General features: G+C 37.6%; 3 protein-coding genes across 4 annotated transcripts in view; 1 reads left to right on the top strand and 2 right to left on the bottom strand.

The window, feature by feature from the left end:
* Positions 1-546: 546 nt before the first annotated feature.
* LOC106164420 (uncharacterized) lies at positions 547-5,750 on the bottom strand. The gene is made up of 2 exons (XM_024076928.2): positions 5,282-5,750; positions 547-5,020 (listed from the first exon to the last, which is right to left on the bottom strand). Exon 2 carries the CDS (start codon positions 5,009-5,011, stop codon positions 1,514-1,516), a length of 3,498 nt encoding a protein of 1,165 aa, XP_023932696.2. The 5' UTR covers positions 5,012-5,020; positions 5,282-5,750; the 3' UTR covers positions 547-1,513.
* A 4,648-nt stretch (positions 5,751-10,398) lies between these two features.
* On the bottom strand, positions 10,399-12,103 carry LOC106164437 (uncharacterized). Its single transcript, XM_013542334.2, has 2 exons — positions 11,915-12,103; positions 10,399-10,948 (listed from the first exon to the last, which is right to left on the bottom strand). The coding sequence occupies exons 1-2, from the start codon at positions 12,070-12,072 to the stop codon at positions 10,438-10,440; spliced, it is 669 nt and encodes a 222-aa protein (XP_013397788.1). The 5' UTR covers positions 12,073-12,103; the 3' UTR covers positions 10,399-10,437.
* Positions 12,104-14,575: 2,472 nt separating this feature from the next.
* LOC106164417 (uncharacterized) overlaps positions 14,576-18,774 on the top strand; it is a 104,467-nt gene continuing 100,268 nt past the window's right edge. For both annotated transcript variants that reach the window (XM_087002878.1, XM_087002877.1), the window contains exons 1-4: positions 14,576-14,723; positions 17,581-17,733; positions 17,997-18,253; positions 18,639-18,729. In XM_087002878.1, the coding sequence (XP_086859004.1) occupies positions 14,684-14,723; positions 17,581-17,733; positions 17,997-18,253; positions 18,639-18,729 (541 nt within the window). In that variant the 5' untranslated portion in view covers positions 14,576-14,683. The remainder of the gene's footprint in view (positions 14,724-17,580; positions 17,734-17,996; positions 18,254-18,638; positions 18,730-18,774) is intronic.

Here is an 18,774-nt window from a genome sequence, read left to right as displayed (position 1 = left end):
ATTTATTTTTTTCTACTTTAAAAACGATGTGGCGTTAGTTAGATTTGAATAACAAAACACAAATTGTTACTGTTAGTGATCGTGTTGCTTATTTCTTTTGACTGATGTTGAAAGTAACAACCTTAAAAAAATGTTTGTTAGCATTTTATTGCAATAAAAATCCCAAAGCATATATTGAAATTCCTTGTATAAGATATAAGAAGACCTTCAAAACATAATTTGCCATTAAAACCATTTACTGGTGTATGAAAAGCAAATTTCCTTTTCTTTTCATGAGTTTTTGCACTCTATTAATTTTAGGGTGAGCATTCTAGATAACATCATTTTTCTAATTCGAAAAAGGTATACAGCTTCTTTACTCGTTTTGAAAATATCTTTGCTGCCATGTGGATTGCTTAACTTTTAGTTATTCAAAAGACTTTGACATACAAAATTATATTGCCTATTGCCTTTCATGAATATCATAGAAAAAAATTTTATTAAAGTACATTTAATCTTGAGTAAGTTTTTCATAGAAACCAAAAGTCTTAATCATAAAATGTGCATTAGCAAAGAAAAAATCACTTCAATTTCAGAAGTTTTTTTTAATCACCAAAGTATACTCTGCTTAAAACCCTTAAGAAAAAATTACAATCAATAAATCTGATTTTTCCATTTACAATCATGGCTATTCATCAGCCTCCTTACTGGCTTGTATGCCTAGTGACTAAAATTAGAAACTCAACTAAAAAATGGTGTTAGAGATCGCATTTTTGTGAACTGTTTGCCTATTGTATCTCTGTTGATAAAGGGACAAATTTTGACATTTCCAGGAAATTTTTTTTTCGTTTTTTTATTTTTTAATTTGCTATAATGATAAAGTCCCAAAGCTCAAGATTTGTGTACCTTTTGGGTATATAGTTTCTCAACTATTGAATGTCTGTATTTAATTTTATGAGTTTCGGAGAAAACAAATCAAAATGTTATATTTTGCAAAAATGTTAATCATTTCGGCTTGGTTATGGTACTGTTTCATCCTCTTGCCATGTTTTTATATAATTTTTTTTTAAATAAAAAAGATATGAAGGGAGTGAGTCCATTGCAAAAAATATATATAAATAAAAGCGATTTATTTAAACGTTTCTTGATTACATGCGACTGGCAGTTCTAGGACAGGAGGGAAAGGGTTAAAGCATCTCTCACCTACCCAGGCTTTCAGAGGTCACTGGGGACATCACTCAGTGGGTTAGAGGCATGTTGAAAATAGAGTTGAGTTTTCAGTCCATTCAGTGACCTCTTACACTCAGGGTGCTCTTCCCCCTCCTCGAAAAAACAATTCAAATTGTAATCTCAAGTAATTTTGTCGTTCTTCTTTGATACATGGGTCATTATACATTCCCTATTGGTAATTTCCCTGTATCCACCATATCACTCAAAGCTGTTACAAAAAAGTGTCATGTTACAAATTCGACAATCAAAGTTTTTTAGTGCATAGTTTTCTCATTCCTAAGAGAGGAAGTCTTCTCTTCCTATGTTAATTTTCCATGGCACTTTGATCTGTGTTATTTTCAGACAGCAAAGATGCTTTTTCATTTTCTGAATACTGCTGACTGTCTTTCAACCAAAATTCTGTATTTGTCACAGATTGGTCAAAAGGAAGAGTGCTTTCAACCTGTGGAAGAGTCGACACCATTTGGCTTCTTAATTCTAAATGCTTTCCTTTATGTCTTGATTTGACATCTTTCGGAACTGCATTGGTTTCACACGGAAATGTCAGAGTGCTTTTCTGATTGATCTGTTGTTTAAGTTCATTGGCATGGTATTGACTTTCCTCTTCTCCATATTCTTTGGCGCACTGATCATCATCATTTTCAATTTCTGACCGCTCTTGTTCTGCATTGATTGTGGCCAGATTGTTTTCAGATGGATTTTGTGGAGATGAACCCACCTCATTAACGTTTTCTATGGGCTTAAACGATGTTGATGCTGGTACTTTAGTTTCATTTCTTTGGTCTTTTTGTTTGCTCTTTTTTTTCTTCGCCCGACGTCTTCTCTCGCCAGTCTCATGCAGGTCCTTTTGAAAATGCTCTTGTTTGGTTTGTTGTCCTTTTTTCAGATTTTCACCTATGTTTTTGTCTACACTAGCAATTTCAAGGCTATCGTTAAGTTTTGGAATTGTGGACAGCATGTTATCTCGCATGGATATTGCCATAGCAGTCGGGTTTACGGAAACTGTCAGGTTGTTAGTTTTTAAACAATTTTCTGTTGGTGACGAAGTTGAAACATTGCCGTAGCTTGGTAGAACTTGATTTATAGCTTTCTTCAGCACCCCATTTGCTTTGACATGTTTTCTTGCAGTGGTCTTCTTATTCATATTGTTTGTCTCTCGAGAAGTAAAATTCGTTGCATGTATTCTATTCAACCAGTCTGTAGTGATTCTGTTCAAGGCCGTAACGTACGAGTTGGATGATGAGCTAGGGGCCGCTTTCACTCTCTGAAATATACGTTTCTGCATGGCTGGTATACGAAGGAAGGACATAGCAAGAGCAGCCGACTGATGCACAAGGTCATCCATTTGCCCATCACCAGGAGGATTTCGAAAGACCTTCAAATACTTTTCGGTCCCGCATGATTTTCGCAATCTTTTTGGAAGTCTTCTTTCGATGAGGAGAGTTATAGATAATCTCTGCAGTTTCCACTGGGCTGTTTTGTTTTTTGCAACTACAGAACAAGTTTCGGAAAGAAGAGCGATTAGCATATTTACGAGTAAAATGTATGCCAAAACAACAAAAAGTAGAAACAATACAATTGTCAGCCATGGCCTTCTTGTTTGACTGAGAACTTCAATATCGGCCAAACCAAGCGCAAGTTTAAACAAAGTAAATATGGTGCTGAGATAGTCTGCAAACTCTTCGGGGATTTTTTCTGGAACATTCTGGAAACTAACAAACATAGCTGATGAAAACGCCGATAGCAAAACAATGAACACTACTGAGAAACGAAACAGATCCCCAAAAAAGACTTTCTGGATCATGACGGTAAAGAAACTAAACTTTTTAAAGCCCCTTGTGAAGAAAAGTGTAAAGTACCAGCCCGAGACTAACATTGCCACCATAGGAATTTCTTCGTAGTGATATGCAAACAGCCTGAACAAAAATGTAAGAACGGTAGAAAAAGTAAACGCTATGTAAGTGAGCCTATAGGTACCGTTTCCAAGAATTCTGTTGATGAATGGAAAGTGTTTGTGGATAATGGTTTCGTATATCACTTCGAACGAAAGGATAAAAAAGCACGATGTGCCAAAACTGATCTCAAAAGTTGCTCTCAATATGTCAATGGGTTTTGAATACATTTGTGTCAGATGTGAAAAAGCCGCCTGGCCAATTGATCTAGAAACATTAGGATTCAAAACAGACTGGGGTTCTAGATCAAGAGGTCTAAAACAACAGCATAATGTTATCGCTACCATGGCCAATAAGTGAAAGAATCCCCACAAAAAATAATATTTCCTGTACTCCTTCCACTTCGCTGACACCATTTCGCGAATGGGCGACAGTTCCATGAAAATGAAAGCCTCTTCGGGTTTATCAAATGGAATTCTCTCCAGTGCTGATGTCCTGTCATTGAAACGAACTGCACTATCTATGTCAGTGACATCATAAAGGTAAATGTCATTCACCACATCGGTATCATCCAAAAATTTGTATGTGTTTTCTAAATTGATGATATGCTCAAATAAACCATGTACTCCGAGCTTTGCTGCAAGTGTTAAGGGAGTCAATCCTTGGGCGTCGCGTAGAGATAACAAGTAAGCTTGGATGTAAGCTCGCTTTTTCTGCGGATCTGAGGCAAAGACTTGTGGCATGTCTGAGATGTCTGTTTTATCAAGCAATTCCTGAAACGTCTCTTTTATTCTGTCACGGTTGTCATTTTCAACGGGTGTGGTAACTTGTTCCATTGAAGCAAGTGTTGAGAGATTTTCTTTGATAACTTTAGTTTTTGAAGCAGTATAATGTCCAACAGATGAAAGTTCTCTCAAAGCTTCTTTGATTTTGTCAGTGATCTCAATAGAGGGACCCGCTTCACACAAAGAGTCTGAAATACTATCTGTGACTTTGCCTAACTTCTCGTGTGCTGTTTTTGTTTTTTCCAATGATGAGATAAGGCGTAACGTCTCCTTTATAATGTTAGATTTGTGACTGGACATCTTTGCATTCTGTGTAGATTCTGAAACGACGCCAGAACTTTTTGGCCCTTCCATAGAAGCGAGATACACAAGTGTATGAAAAACAGTCCTCCCTTTACTGTCCCGTTTGTAGGGTAGAGCGCCTTGATTTAACAGTTCTCGTACCATCTGCAAGTCGGCGTTCCATGCTGCTATTGCAAGGACAAGCTCTGCCTCCATGCAAGTACCAACAAATTCATCCCCTACAACTTTGGCATGCAGCAGCGTTTCTTTATTTCTTATCTTTTTAGTTTTATTTGTATTCTTCTTGTCGTCCACGCCTGAAACACAGTTTTGGTCCGAAGTTGCCAGAGAAACACGGGACAAGAGCATTTTCACTGCATAGAGATCTCTCCTCGCTACTGCTATGTGTAAGGCAGTTTGACCGGCGTAAAGTGCACCTTTATTTCTTTGCTCATGAACCATATCGGGATATTCTGTCACCAGGATTTCCATGACAGAGTGATTGCTGAAAGTTGCAGCATGATGGAGCGGGGTCTCATTGCCTTCTCTGTAAAAATCAGTAATCGGGATATCTTTTCTTTTGATTAGCTCTACGAGAGCCTCTAATCTGTCACAGTCATTCAAGCTTGCAGCTTTGAATAATGCATTTTTGAATTTCACCGCGTCATAAGGATTAGGAGATGATAAACACCTGTTGAAACTTTCATTCATGTCTTCAATAGATCGAGGAGAGTTAATTTCTTCCATGTGATCAGCAATTTTTTCTGCTAACATTTGAGAGCCATGGCTAATAGAGTGACTCTCTATGCCATTGCTGGGGCACTCTGTTGCGCTGTTAGACATGGTAACGCCCTGAAAAACGGATTTTTAAATTTTATTAATATCATCATGCTTGGTATGCACATGCATTTAAATTTCATGATTATTTGGTCGGTATTAAGACTATTTCATCGACCCTGTTCCATACCAAGCTGATTTTAGACAGAACGCTAAGTTGCAGCCGCAGTTGTATTATATTTCACCAAAAAGATTGACACAGATGTCTATGTAAAGAGGATACCGACTTTAATGAGTTAGTGTGTTAATAGAAAAATAAGATTTTTCCTCACTTACTTCCTACAGTCCCAAAAAAAGGGTGATGTCCTGCTGTTGAAAATTTTATGACATTGCTAGCTCGCCCTGTATACACCTTACTCGTGTTAATTGATTACTGTTGCATGCAAAACATTAATAACTCTTGCACGTAATTGTTTGATCGCGTAATGATTCACAGCACAACTTATATGTTGAATTCTCTATGGCAGCTGTAAACAGAAAAGGATCTTTAACACATATATCCCACCAAAAACAAACAACTTTCTTCTTTAGGATTTCGAATAATGGAGTTACCAAAGTGACATTGATTGCAGTAAAAATTATGACTTGCAGTAATTGCAACCCGATAAAAAGCAACGTCTACAATATTGACTGGGGCTCGAGTTACATTGAAATCCTAATGAAATATTGACATTGTTTGTGCCAACGATCGAAAAATTGACATCAGCAGTAGAACGCGGGGGTCCTGGTATGAGTCAATGACAAGTCGTGTTTCCAGTTATATTGTGAGGGCTCAATAAGAACAAACTATCTCATAGTCTAGTGGGATATCCACAAAAGATGAATAGTAGGGGCATTTTGGGGTAAAAGTTGGGAACCAGGCTTATTAGCATAATTTTGGGATGCTGAATCCGATTTACCCGGTTCCCAAGCGAAATTTTGTGTTTTTAACGGTCTAATTTGCAAAAAAACAAAATGGCCGCCAGATTTCCTATTTTCTGCAATATCTCTGGGACTAGACAGGTGAACATGACAAATGAAGTGTCTTTACCCATATTTTCAGGGTCGAGGAACATTATTAAGATGTTTCTGTTAGAATTAGATTTACGCAATTTTCCTAAATATGCAAATTAGGATCGCCATTACTGAAAAACTGTTTTACTTCTGTATCTCTGTAACTAGGCAAGCAAAAATGACAAATGAAGTGTCTACACCTATGTTCTCAGGGTCAGGGAATGTGATAAATCAGATGTCTTGTCTTATGGGTAGCACTGACTTTGTGAATCGTGTCCGAGTAGCATATTTTATTGTTTCTGCTGATAGTTAGAATCTGCCTTCAGAACTGCTTTTACGTTAACTAGGCAAGCAAACATGACATATGAAGTGCCCACACCCATGTTTTCAGCGGGAAAGTGATTAAGACATTTTCACTATAATCAAATCAGCAATGAGTGCTACACTGTCACACTGTAGCAATTATTCGAATCTGAATTGAATTTTGCAATTACATCCATTGGGATGTAAACATATTGGATCACAAAATGGCCCCTTTTACCTAGATTTAAAAAAGATTACCTTATTAATGCAATGGAGGGATTTGCTGAATCAAGTAATTCATGTGATGCAATGTACAGACTTCACATTTAAAATGGATTTTTTTCAAACATATTTTCTTTGAATTTTTCCCATATATTAGTAATGGATGAAAAAACACTTGTTATCTTGTTCGATATGGCTTTAATAAATCAACCCGTGTGAATACATCATCAAAAATTTAATTTAAATAATAATTTAATATTCAAATCAGCGTTATAAACAGCGCATGGATAATTTTATAGCTGATAACGAGGTATTACATTCTTATGAACTCGATATTATCAAGAATATCAGTTGGTAAGGATTTTCTTTGACACAAAAGAATCATCAATACAAATGTGAAAAATGGAAACTGATAACAATGCGTGCAGCCTCTTCTAGCTGCAACCAGATCCCTCATTCCATGCAGAGAGGTTTCTGAGAGTATGATCCAGTATTGTGTTACACGCATTAGCCAGAGCTTGCCTAAGCTTGTGCCGATTTGTAGGGTGGACGGGTAAGCTCTTGATTCTGCAAGCGATTTATGCCCACAGGTTTTCTATAGAATTCATGTCAGGGGAATTACGTCGGCCAAGGCAACTGGTTTACCTCTTGGTTTTGCAGAAAAGCAGTTATTGCATGGGCATGGTGTGGTCGGGCAGTGTCATCTTGCAGGATGAAGTTGTCCTGGAAGTACCTTCTTGCAAATTGCAATCAAGTATTCTCTAAAATGTCCCTGTATTTTATCTGGTTGAGGTTTCCGTCAATTGCCACCAATAGTGTTTTGGCTCCAGAGTGGAAACCGGCCCATACACAGATACTGTCACGGCCACAAGTCACTGTAGTGTGACACAATCTTCGTGCAGTAACTCGTCTGGAAACCTACTGACTCTGATTCAGCCATCGCGGTGGTGGAACTCAAACCCTGCCTCATCTGTAAAAATCTACATGAGCCCAGTGCTGTGCCTGGAAACGCAAATGGCGTCTTTCCCACCATGTTGCTCTGTTCATAGAGTTAACCAGCTAAAAGAAGCCTTGCATTCACTAGAGTTCTAGAAACATGCTTTTGAATGGTAATTTGCCACTCATTTTGTACAGCAAGAGTTGTCTTTGTCCGGTTGTTGCGACATAACCGCAGAAGCAAGCGGTCTTCCCTTCAGGTGGTTACTTTAGGACATCCTGGCCGTGGTCTCTGTGTTAATGCACCAGTCTGGGCGTGTTTCTGTAAGACGTTAGAAACTGCTCCCTGGGACACATTCAGCTGTCTGGCAATAGCAGTTTGCTTCTGTCCATTCTGGCATAATGCAACAATAGTGTGGCATGTTGCTGCCGTTAGTTCACATACCGTAAGGTCAGCTAAGAGTCTGCAAAATATCAAACTCTTCTGACTGGACGTTGTCGAAATATAGAGACTTATTCTGCAGAACTGCTGCCCTTTTATACGCATTCTGTAACCAGCCGAAGAGGACTGCTCAGAGAAACTGCCACATATTACGTAAGGCGGGCCCTGACCCCCCCCCCCCCTTCGAATTCTGGTCCCCTTCAACAGGCCCCTAACCCGTTGCCAAGTCGGGGGGGGGGGGGGGGGGGCTTTGCATCCGCGGACTCCCCCTTCAAATAATCCTGGATCCGCCTCTGCTCACCTTGCCTTATAATTGATGGGCAAGCACTGACAATTTCACTGGGAAAGCCTGACAATGCAGTGACCTTTGGTAGTTTGGCTGACACGTACGTAAGAGCAGTTCTGAAGGCAGGTTCTAGCTATCAGCAGATTGACTTGTGTTTGACAGATACAGGGAAGAAACAATAAAAGGTGATACTTGGACACGATTCGCAAAGTCAGTGCTACCCATAAGACAAGACATCTGATTTATCACATTCCCTGACCCTGAGAACATAGGTGTAGACACTTCATTTGTCATGTTTGCTTGCCTAGTTACAGAGATACAGAAGTAAAACAGTTTTTCAGTAATGGCGATCCTAATTTGCATATTTAGGAAAATTGCGTAAATCTAGTTCTAACAGAAACATCTTAATAATGTTCCTCGACCCTGAAAATATAGGTTAAGACACTTCGTTTGTCATATTTGCCTGTCTAGTTCCAGAGGTATTGCAGAAAATAGGAAATCTGGCGGCCATTTTGTTTTTTTGCAAATTAGACCGTTAAAAACGCAAAATTTCGCTCGGGAACCGGGTAAATCGGATTCAGCATCCCAAAATTGTGCTAATAAGCCTGGTTCCCAACTTTTACCCCAAAATGCCCCTTGTCTCTTATGCAGAGCCTTTTTTCAAAAATCTCACTAGACTATCAGCAGACCGTGTGATTATGAATTATAATAAAAGGAAGGCACGATACATTATCTATGGCGTAGGGCGGGACAACTGAAGGATTACATAGGTTTCCTGTGGTATATGCATGCTCTGTGGAGACAATGCTGCTAAATTTTGCCGTCACATGTGGGTTACAAATGCCACATAATGACTCGTGTTGAAATGAAAAACATGCCTGACGTGATATCAATTTATTTTTCGAGTTGTTTTGTGAATCCATTGCGTTGCACATGATGCGTTAAATCGACATCATAGGTAATTTTTGTTTTTATATGACAATTAAACATTATCTCTCAGAAATACAAATGTTGCTGTGGTTTTCTATTCATTTATTTCAATTCGTTAACTATTTACGGAGCACTGGTGTGGATCGTTAATAAAGGTCTATGCTCAATATTTTAAAAGAGGTCAAATATCAGATTTCTCATTTGGTAGTGATTTTTAAACAAGTTCAAGAGATAATCTGCTGCTTTTGTTCCTAATTACGGAGTCATTGCGACACTGAATCATCTTAATCTGAGAGATCGATCAGAACTGATGGAAACCGTCTTCCATTGTGTCGTGAAATGAATCAGTGGTGTAATGAGCGACGTGCCAAATAAGTACTCTCTGACCACAGGGGCTGCTAGTTGAAAACTGTTGAATCGCCTCTTTTTCGATTTTGTATAGAATACTGTACTGTACTGCATTGTACTTTACTGCGTATACTATAATATACTAGAGACCCCTGTGATACCAAAGAAAATGCCATAGATGAGACACCGAGTTAACTACTGGTATTACCAGTTGTAATGTGAATGACGGGGCGATAAAACGGGCACCCTGAAGTCGGGGGTGGGGGGGGGGGGGGAGGGAGAGAAGGGAGATAACCACTTCTGTTATGTAAGAAATCAGTCACCTTATTGCTTAGACCAGGGACCCAATATACATTCACTTGATACATGCTCAGTCAAACTGTTGTTTTATGGGCGCACTTCATCAGAGGACACAACGTTTACATTTTAAATACATATCTTTGGCGAATTAATTAGATATTTACACAATACACTGCATTCACTTCTCCAAACCTGACACTCCAAGGATGTAAATAAATTTGGAAAATATACAAATAAATTTGTTTTTACCTGCATTTTTTTCTTTTATGTAATTGTTTAACAGATTTTCTCAATATATAACTGCAGTGTTTACGATGAGTGCAAATGAGTCCAATCTCTATCATTTAAATTTAGTATTCATTGCAACCTTATTTGCAAGTATTTTTAATGATATTATCGGACATATATTTACTAACTATGTGATTACAAAATAATGAAATTTGAACTTAGTTATTTTTGTTGGATTTAAACAGTTCCAGTCATTAATTTATGTAAATAAACATCTGTCATTTGACACTTTACTGTAACTCCTCAGTGCTATGAATCTTAAAATTATGTTTACACCTTGTATTAATGGTCTTTATCACACAAAGAAGAAAATAAATAGCTCTAATAAGCCAAAGAACAAAAAGCTTTGACACTTTTAGTCTCTTCATTTATCAATACTTATAATTATTCTGGGATCATCATCTTTACAAAATTAAATTTCAGGTCAAAGATCCACAGAGGGGATAGGCAAGCCATGACCATCACAGTCAGTGCAATCAATTGTCTACATCTTCCATAACTAATCCACATTGAACCAGATGAATCAGAAGCTGCACTGTCTGTTCTTTTATAGATGTAAAAGAATGTCAGCAAAAATGAGCAAACAGTAAGAAGCCTAATGAAAATTTTCAAAGTAGTGAACAGGCTTCCCAGTTTCTGCACAGTTTGTTTTGCCTCCTCTGCTGCTGCTAGTTTCTCCTCCACAGAAGCAAGTAGTGATGTCAGTGCCACAATAATTCTATTGAGATGTTCAGATAAGGCACTAGTGGTATGTCTGATTTCCCTAGATACTGTTCTTTCAACAGCTGATGTGAAAGTATCAAATGTCCTGTGTAGCTCTTCTTTCATTTTTCCAGACATGTCTTCTGCAATCTCCTTCAATTCTGGCTGGAATTTTAAGGATACTTCTAGTGGCCTGAAGAAAGGAAAACAAATTGCCATGGCATTTTATTTTGATTGCATATTAAGTGTGGTATCAAACATTTATTATATATGTGTGCCAAATATGTTTCTGTGCAAAAAATAATGTTTAGCATATATGTACCAGTTATAGTAAATCTGAGTTGATTTGACTTACACTGCAGTACTGACTTGTGTGATATTTTTATATACTGGTAGTGTAGTAAATGTTTAGTAAAGCAGTGAAAATGCCACAATCTTTACTTGTAATAGAAATTACAACTAAAATGCACATGTTATATCTATGAGATTGTCATTATTTACTTTTACTTTTAAAACGATGTTGAATATCGTATCTCTACCACTATGAAAATATCATTCAATGTTGCAGGTACAATGTACATATCTGAGGCCGTTAAACTCCAAAGCCCAAGCCCAAAAGACACATGCCCTGTACGAACATGTGAGTGTACATGTACATGATGCAGTTCAATATAGGGCCTACCATGGTAGAGATTTGACTAGTATACAATTGCATGGTTGATCTTAGAGAAGCATGAAATTTCATGCTAGGTTGACCCATGCAGGGGTAACCCTAAAGAGGGGTGAGAAACGACCATTGTTCTCGCCAGTGAGGCTAACCATTTTCAGGATATATACGCATAGACAGAAAACCGTGTTAGATTTTGTGTGTGTGGGAACGTTACTAATGAAGCCACTGGTAATAGTAGTACTGTAGATATCAGTCTGTAGTTTTGAACAAGCACTTCGATGACGAATGAACAGTTGTCAAAAACAAAAGACCCAGGTGTGGTAGATCGACTACTGTTTATGCATGCCGCAAAAGTTAAGTCCTAATTACCCCTGAACGTTACAAACCAATATCCGGTACTGGCGGTTAGGCTCGTCTTAATCATAATAAGTAGCGCGTTTTCCCCCAGACCCATGATCATGTGTTCATGACGGTTTATTTAAGCATTACCTGTTTTTCTCCGCATCAAAAGCATCTTTTAATGCTTTAATTTCACCAACAAGATCTGCCTTGTTTTTATCTCCTCCTGATTTGAACAATTTATCTGTTGCTTCGCTTGCTATTCTCGAAACAAGCAGTGTTAGAACCTTGTCTAATACAATCGCCATTTTGAAATGCTCAAAACTGTCACATGACAGTCATGTGACAAAGAGAGAGAGAGAGAGAGAGAGAGAGAGAGAGAGAGAGAGAGAGAGGGGGGGGGCATGGAGAGGCCTCTCGCATATTTTAAAATCTTTAGGAGGGGAGGGGCAACTTGCTACGCGGCGAAAAGATTAGCTTTAGTTTGATGCACTGTACGCGTGGGCGGATCCAAAGATATTATCTCACAGTCTTCCAAATTATCATTGTTGACCCATCCTCTGTTTTTGACCTTCTTTTAACGGAAAAATTAGACAACCGTCAATGATAACTTGAAAATCTGACCGTCTTTCAGAAGACCCAGAAGACGGCCTCAATCCGCCCCTGCCAGTGCTACACATAGGCTACATGTACGTCATTCAATCACAAGCCTGTGAAAATAGATTTTAGCTTTCTTTAATAAAGTTACTTTTAGATGTAGAACCTATAGGTCTATCAATAAACCAAATATAATTATTCATTTTGTCATCTATATTTATAGGTTGCAACAGGTATTTTTTGTAGTTTTTCTTTTGCATTCTGAAGCATAAAGTTTTCAACTTACTAAATTACAATTACTAGGCATTCAGACGACCACTTACCCAAAATCTACTGGTTCGAATCAGGATTCACTACTAATAAAAATTTTAATAAGACTGGATTGGATTGGATAGATATTACTAATAACAAAACCTTGATGTGTTTTTAGAATAATGATGATGATGTAACAGTTACAATTCAGAAAAAAATTAATCAAAAGCTATTTGAAAACCTTATAGAAAAAATCTAACGACCATGTTGGACCACTAAATTCACACATTCTGATTAATGTACCAGTGCCTGCCACGGGCGAATACCGCTGGCTTACGCCGCAGACTGCTTTTGGTAGACGATTTAGTAAAATGGACTACGTTTAGACATTACTGCGAAAGTTTTAACTTTAGTTTGATGCCCTGTAGGCATCCTTTTCACTATTGCAAGGCTATGAAAATAGATTTGAAAATCCCTTCAACAAAGTTACTTTTAGAGGCAGAAAACTTTAATTTTTGTTATACTATCAGCATCATATGAAAATAACCATAATACTGGGCGATTGCACCTCCATCCCCAGGTTTTTATGAGATAACTTATGGTTTGTTTTGAAAACAAAACCCAGTAGACAGGTCTTTGAAAAAATGCTAAAAGGATATTTTTTTATTCGACATAAAAACGTAGCGCATGTAAATCTTGGGGGTGCGAGGTGACACTTGACCCGAAATTTAAAGTTTGCGTACATATTTTGTATCAAATGTGGAATAAGTGCGGCAGAGCTGGGTTCTAACATAATGTCAGTGGTGCATTTCAGGGGCGGATCCAGAATTATTTGAAGGGGGGTCCGCGGATGCGAAGTCGACCCCCTCCCCTTTGGCATGGGGTTCGGGGCCCGCTGAAGTTCCCCGAAAAATTTTTGTATTTTAGAGAGGGAACGGTGCCATTTGGTTTTGTTTAGAACTATGATTCAGCTAATCAAAATTCTAATTTCAAGAAGAGACTATTGGTGTGATTTTTCTCAGAAATCGAAGGGGGGGAGGGGGGTCAGGTCCTCCCCTAAATCCGCCACTGCATTTAAAAGTATCACTGGACTAAGCATGTACATTTCCTCGGTACTCGGAAACCATTTTTGTAATCAGCTAACTTACTATTCTAAGAAATGAGAAAAAAGTTAAAGAGATTTTACGAAACAAAGGTTGAAGAAAGCAGCAGTGGGTCATATGAATAATCTTGATCAATTAATATCAGTCAGAAGAAACGAATGAACATTTTTGTACTTAAAACCTCTATTGAATTGGGTAATAATTAACAACGGACGCCTCCCTTCGTGGCTTCGGGTTATCAGTACTCTGATACCAGTGTCAGGCCGTCCCGTCTTAGAGTTTGTGTATACACGAGGGGACCAAAAACAGAAAAATAAATAACATAACATAACATAACATAACATAACATAACATAACATTAACATCACATAACATAAAAAACAATAATTTCTGTCAATTAAAATGAAATTATTCCCACTTATACATTTACTTTATCCCCATAAATCTTAGTTAAAAGCTAGACATTTTAATATGCGTTTTAACATTATGATAAGTGGTCATTGGTCTTCTTGGTCATCTTTTTGGTAAGCATATATAGCCTCACAGGCCACGAGCACACTATAAATAGAAGGGCCATCCGGAAAACTAGACACTCCAGGTAGAAACACGTTTTACAATAAAAACGTCACTGTCAACGTTTAGGTAGTCCCACACCACACAATTTTCTCATGTGCCTTACATCACCCCCTATCCCCGCCCCCCTTTTTCTATTTCAGATATGTCAAGTTATTCAGTAACATACAAAGCCATGCTCAACCCATGCACAGAGACAATTTTCCTGAAACAGAACGCCACGTGACCGTAATCAAGTGTCGTCTCATCCCTGTGACACTTGGTACCACTTTGATAACGCCGGCTTAAGTCTGCCAACGCAGGGCAAGCCGGACAGTCTTTTCTTCTCTCTCTTCTGTGGAAGACTGTGTTTTATGTTTTTTCCAATGAAGGTGTTTATGAGAAAAAAGACTTCATGACCGAAAAGCTCGTTTTTATAGTGGTCCTCTTGGCAGGTAAGAGATAAAAAAAATATTGAGGGCGTGACAGAAGCGATATAAATTCATTATTATTTCAGAGTTATCAAAAAATATATGGATGTTATTGAATAATCTGAAAGAGAATTTTACAATTTCCTTGTGTTATTGTTGGGCTTAGATTATACATAACTTTATTTTATCATTTTAATCAATGGGGTGCGTTGATATTCCAAACAAGCAGGAATTCCTTTCACTTCATTTTTTAATCATTAATAACATTAGTCTCCACGCATATGTCGTTCGGTTAATTCAATCACCTACATCTCTTGTGAACATATTGATATTGCTTCATATATAAATGAAATGTATAGCAAGTTCAAACGTTCAAATTAATCAGATACTATTAAAGATATCTTTTCTAACGGTTGACTTGAGGTTTAACGAGAGGCGAATTTATACAATAAAAATAACGCGAGTACTGTGATTGAATAGCGTTAGATAACCTGGTCATAGCATATTTACAAGTTTTTGAAACACCGAGATTCAAAATAACAACGTAAGGGATGTTAGAATAGAGATAAATGGATAACGCTGGACACAAGAAAAATCTAATACCAATCAAAATACATCTTTTGAAGAAATGGAAAAGGGCGTGTAGGGAGGGAAAAAATGGAAAAGAGCATGTTGGAAGCTTTAACAAAAGTTCGTTTCAACAGAATAACTAAGGCAAGAACCAACACCAGACCCTGCTTGACGCTCATTTTTTATAAGGCAAATGGGTTTCTTCACATCTATTGAATATCGGGGATGGAAGGGTTTATAGTCTAGACACTCGTGCGTTAAGTATGCCTGATCTGCTGGTATGAAAGTATAAGACTATCCATTTGAAGTCCAAGAACATGCCAGAGGAGTGATTATTCTGAGTAGTTTTAGCAAAATAAGATTCGAACACTATGTTCGAGCCCCAAGGTATTATATATTCATTTTTGGGACATTTTACGAAACTAACTGGTCATCTTTGCCCACTCCCTGTATATAATCTGAGGTATCCATTATTGATTTCATGCATTCGATACATGACCTCAGCATTGCTGATATGTTTACCAAAGCATTATCTTTCTCTGGGACATCTTCAGGTATTACGGGACCTCAGAGTAGATACGCCCCCTTTTTCTTATGCAATGAAGTTCCATGTGAACGCGACTGACAGAAGGAAAGAGACACTTTAAATTAAATTTGTCTGTTAAGTATTTCACATTGTAATTCCCTTTATCTTTTGGATTTTCATATAAAGACTTCAGATATCTGGAAACACGTTGCTTCGTTTTCGATCCATAGGAAGGGGGTTTACCTTAACATATATTATTTATCCTCGTGCCATTTTGCATTGATACCCAGGAAGATGGGTCCATCAGGTCTGTAAGATAAAATGGCAGTGTCCCTTCTAATGTAGCTCTGTCTCCACCAACTAGCGTTTGTTTTGTTTACCATTACGAGTATTTTGCCAAAATTTTTAGCGTTTTTTGTTTCATCTGTGATTTCATTATTGACCTGATTAACAACCTGCACAGTGTGCTGTCATAGTCAACTGAATTTTATAAATGTTTCACTGCGATTTCATACTTGTGATTAAAATTTTGGGTCTAGTTCCCCGTGTTATGCAAGATATGACAGATATGTGCGTTTTCGTATTTTGCTAAAAAAAAAAAAAATGTGATGCGTTAAAGAAAAGGGGTGGCCGGTCGTTGACTGATATTTTTTTTAAAGAGAGACCACCCCACCTCGCTTAAACAGATTTGTAAAGGTGCCCGGCAGGCCCGTAGCCAGCAATTTCAAAAGGGGGGTTCTTTTTCTGGAAAAGTGGACCTTTTTTCTGTAAAAACTTCATGTAACTAGATCAAATTTACCCAGAGTGGACCTTTTCCAAGCAAAAGGGCGGTTCTTTCGAACCCCCCGAACCCCCCCTGGCTACGGGCCTGGGTGGGAAGGTCCCTTGTCATTTTAGTAACCATTATTTTAGGACGAGTCCAGAGGTGTGTCTAATCAAGGCACCTCATATCGAGGACAGTGCTGACGCTTAAAATTTGTAAGAGCGTACGTTGAGTTATCACTCTCGTTCTAACGCTTTACGAGTTCTACTTAAAATTAATTCATTCTTGTACGAAATTCTAATTTCCGACAAATTGGAGATAATTAAAGAAAATTGGTTATTAAAAATCAAAAATAAAGGGAGTATCCTTCCGCTGTCACGATATCTGTATAGTTTCGACCTTTGTTTATTCTTATCGTGATAAACAAAGTAGGCCTATGTGATTACCAAGGCTTGCAGAGTAAGGGGGCACCAAAATGGACTGGGTTCAAAATACAACACAACTGTAACCCCCCCCCCCCAAAAAAAAAAAAATAAATAAATGAAAATAAATAAATAAATAAATAAATAAATAAAAAATAATAATAATAATTAAGTGTAAATGCCAGTAAGCACAACTTTGTTAAATGACATTAATTTTTTCCTTATGCGACTACCTGAGATTTACTTTATCTCAACTCCCCTTGCTACGTCGTTATACAGTATATGCACGGAATAAGTCACTTAGTTAATCAAACTTCATAGATTTTTATCTTTAATTTAAAAAAAAACCTTATGTTAAATATAAAAGACGAATAAGGTCCACATTTTTTGAGCTGGTCAACTTTCACATTTACTGGATATCAACCGTACGTAGACTTGTCCACGTTTACGGACACTTTTTGTGCACTTTTTGTGACTCAAACCCCTGTATATATGTATGTATGTATGTATGTATGGTTTGTGATTTCTAAATAATCACAAAAAAGTAAGCAAATACAACAATAATATCATTTTAACTGACATTTTTTCTTTGTAATCCAGGGGCTACGGCCCAGAGCCAATTGGACTGCGATTTTGAGGCAAATTTATGCCAATGGAAACAGGAACCTACGACCGACAATTTCGACTGGACAAGACAAAAAGGTACCACATCTTCCCAGAACACCGGACCAACCCGAGACCATACGACGGGAGGTGAGACACAATATTTGTTCAATGATATTCAAATACAAAGTATATGTAGTATGTTTTGGTTACCATTGCTACATGGGTTAGCGCTATGTTTAATAGGAGTCCTGAAACTCATCTCGCTTATAATCAACATCACGCTCTTTTTTCGTAAAACACGAACATCATAAATGCCAAAATAAATTCTAGTATCCTAAATGAATAATAGACACAAGATTTTTTTATTAACCGTATTATTATTATTATTATTATTATTATTTTAACTTCAGGTGGATATTACGTATACATCGAAGCTTCTGGAGTACAAAATGGGTACAAGGCCCAACTTGTTAGCGCAACCATGTCCACGACGCAGACCCAGTGTCTACAGTTTTGGTACCACATGTACGGCCAGCACGTGTACGACTTAAACGTGTACTTAAAGTCGAACAACGCACTTGGCAAGGCCATTTGGACCCGGCGCGGGACCCAAGGAAATCGGTGGATACAGGCTAACATCAATCTCCCACGGAAAAGCAACTTTCAGGTATACATGAGTCAAATATTTCAAATTAAATTAAGTTAATTTGCTACAGCATCGTGGCAGTGGAGAATAGGCTGCGCGTGTGTAGGTGTGGAAGGAACGGCACGCGTTTGCAACTCTTTAGTACGGGGAAGTTATGACTTTTAGAAAATAACAATTATTATCCTCTGTGCAATATATCAAAATATCAGAACCACATTGATTCATTATATGAATTGGCACCATAATTACGAAAAAAACAACAAAAAACAATTATCTGCAATTATCTACAATTATTAATATTGCGAGCTCGGAGCTCTTTCGTTGAAGTAGACCTATTATAAATCGTTTAATAAAACCCAGATAAAAATGAGAAATCTTAACATTAAGAAATGTTCACTTTTTGTAGGTCATCTTTGAGGGAATTCGTGGAAGTGGTTACCAAGGTGACATAGCCATAGATGACATTAAGTCATTCCCTGGAAATTGCCCGTCAGGAAGTGAGTTGCACTTTTTTTTTTACTTTGCATATTTTCAATTTTTAA

Source organism: Lingula anatina, chromosome 1 (assembly GCF_051362555.1).
Source record: "Lingula anatina isolate TDL-2025a chromosome 1, LinAna3.0, whole genome shotgun sequence".
Lineage (NCBI taxonomy): Eukaryota > Metazoa > Brachiopoda > Lingulata > Lingulida > Lingulidae > Lingula > Lingula anatina.
This window is presented reverse-complemented; position numbering and strand designations above follow the sequence as displayed.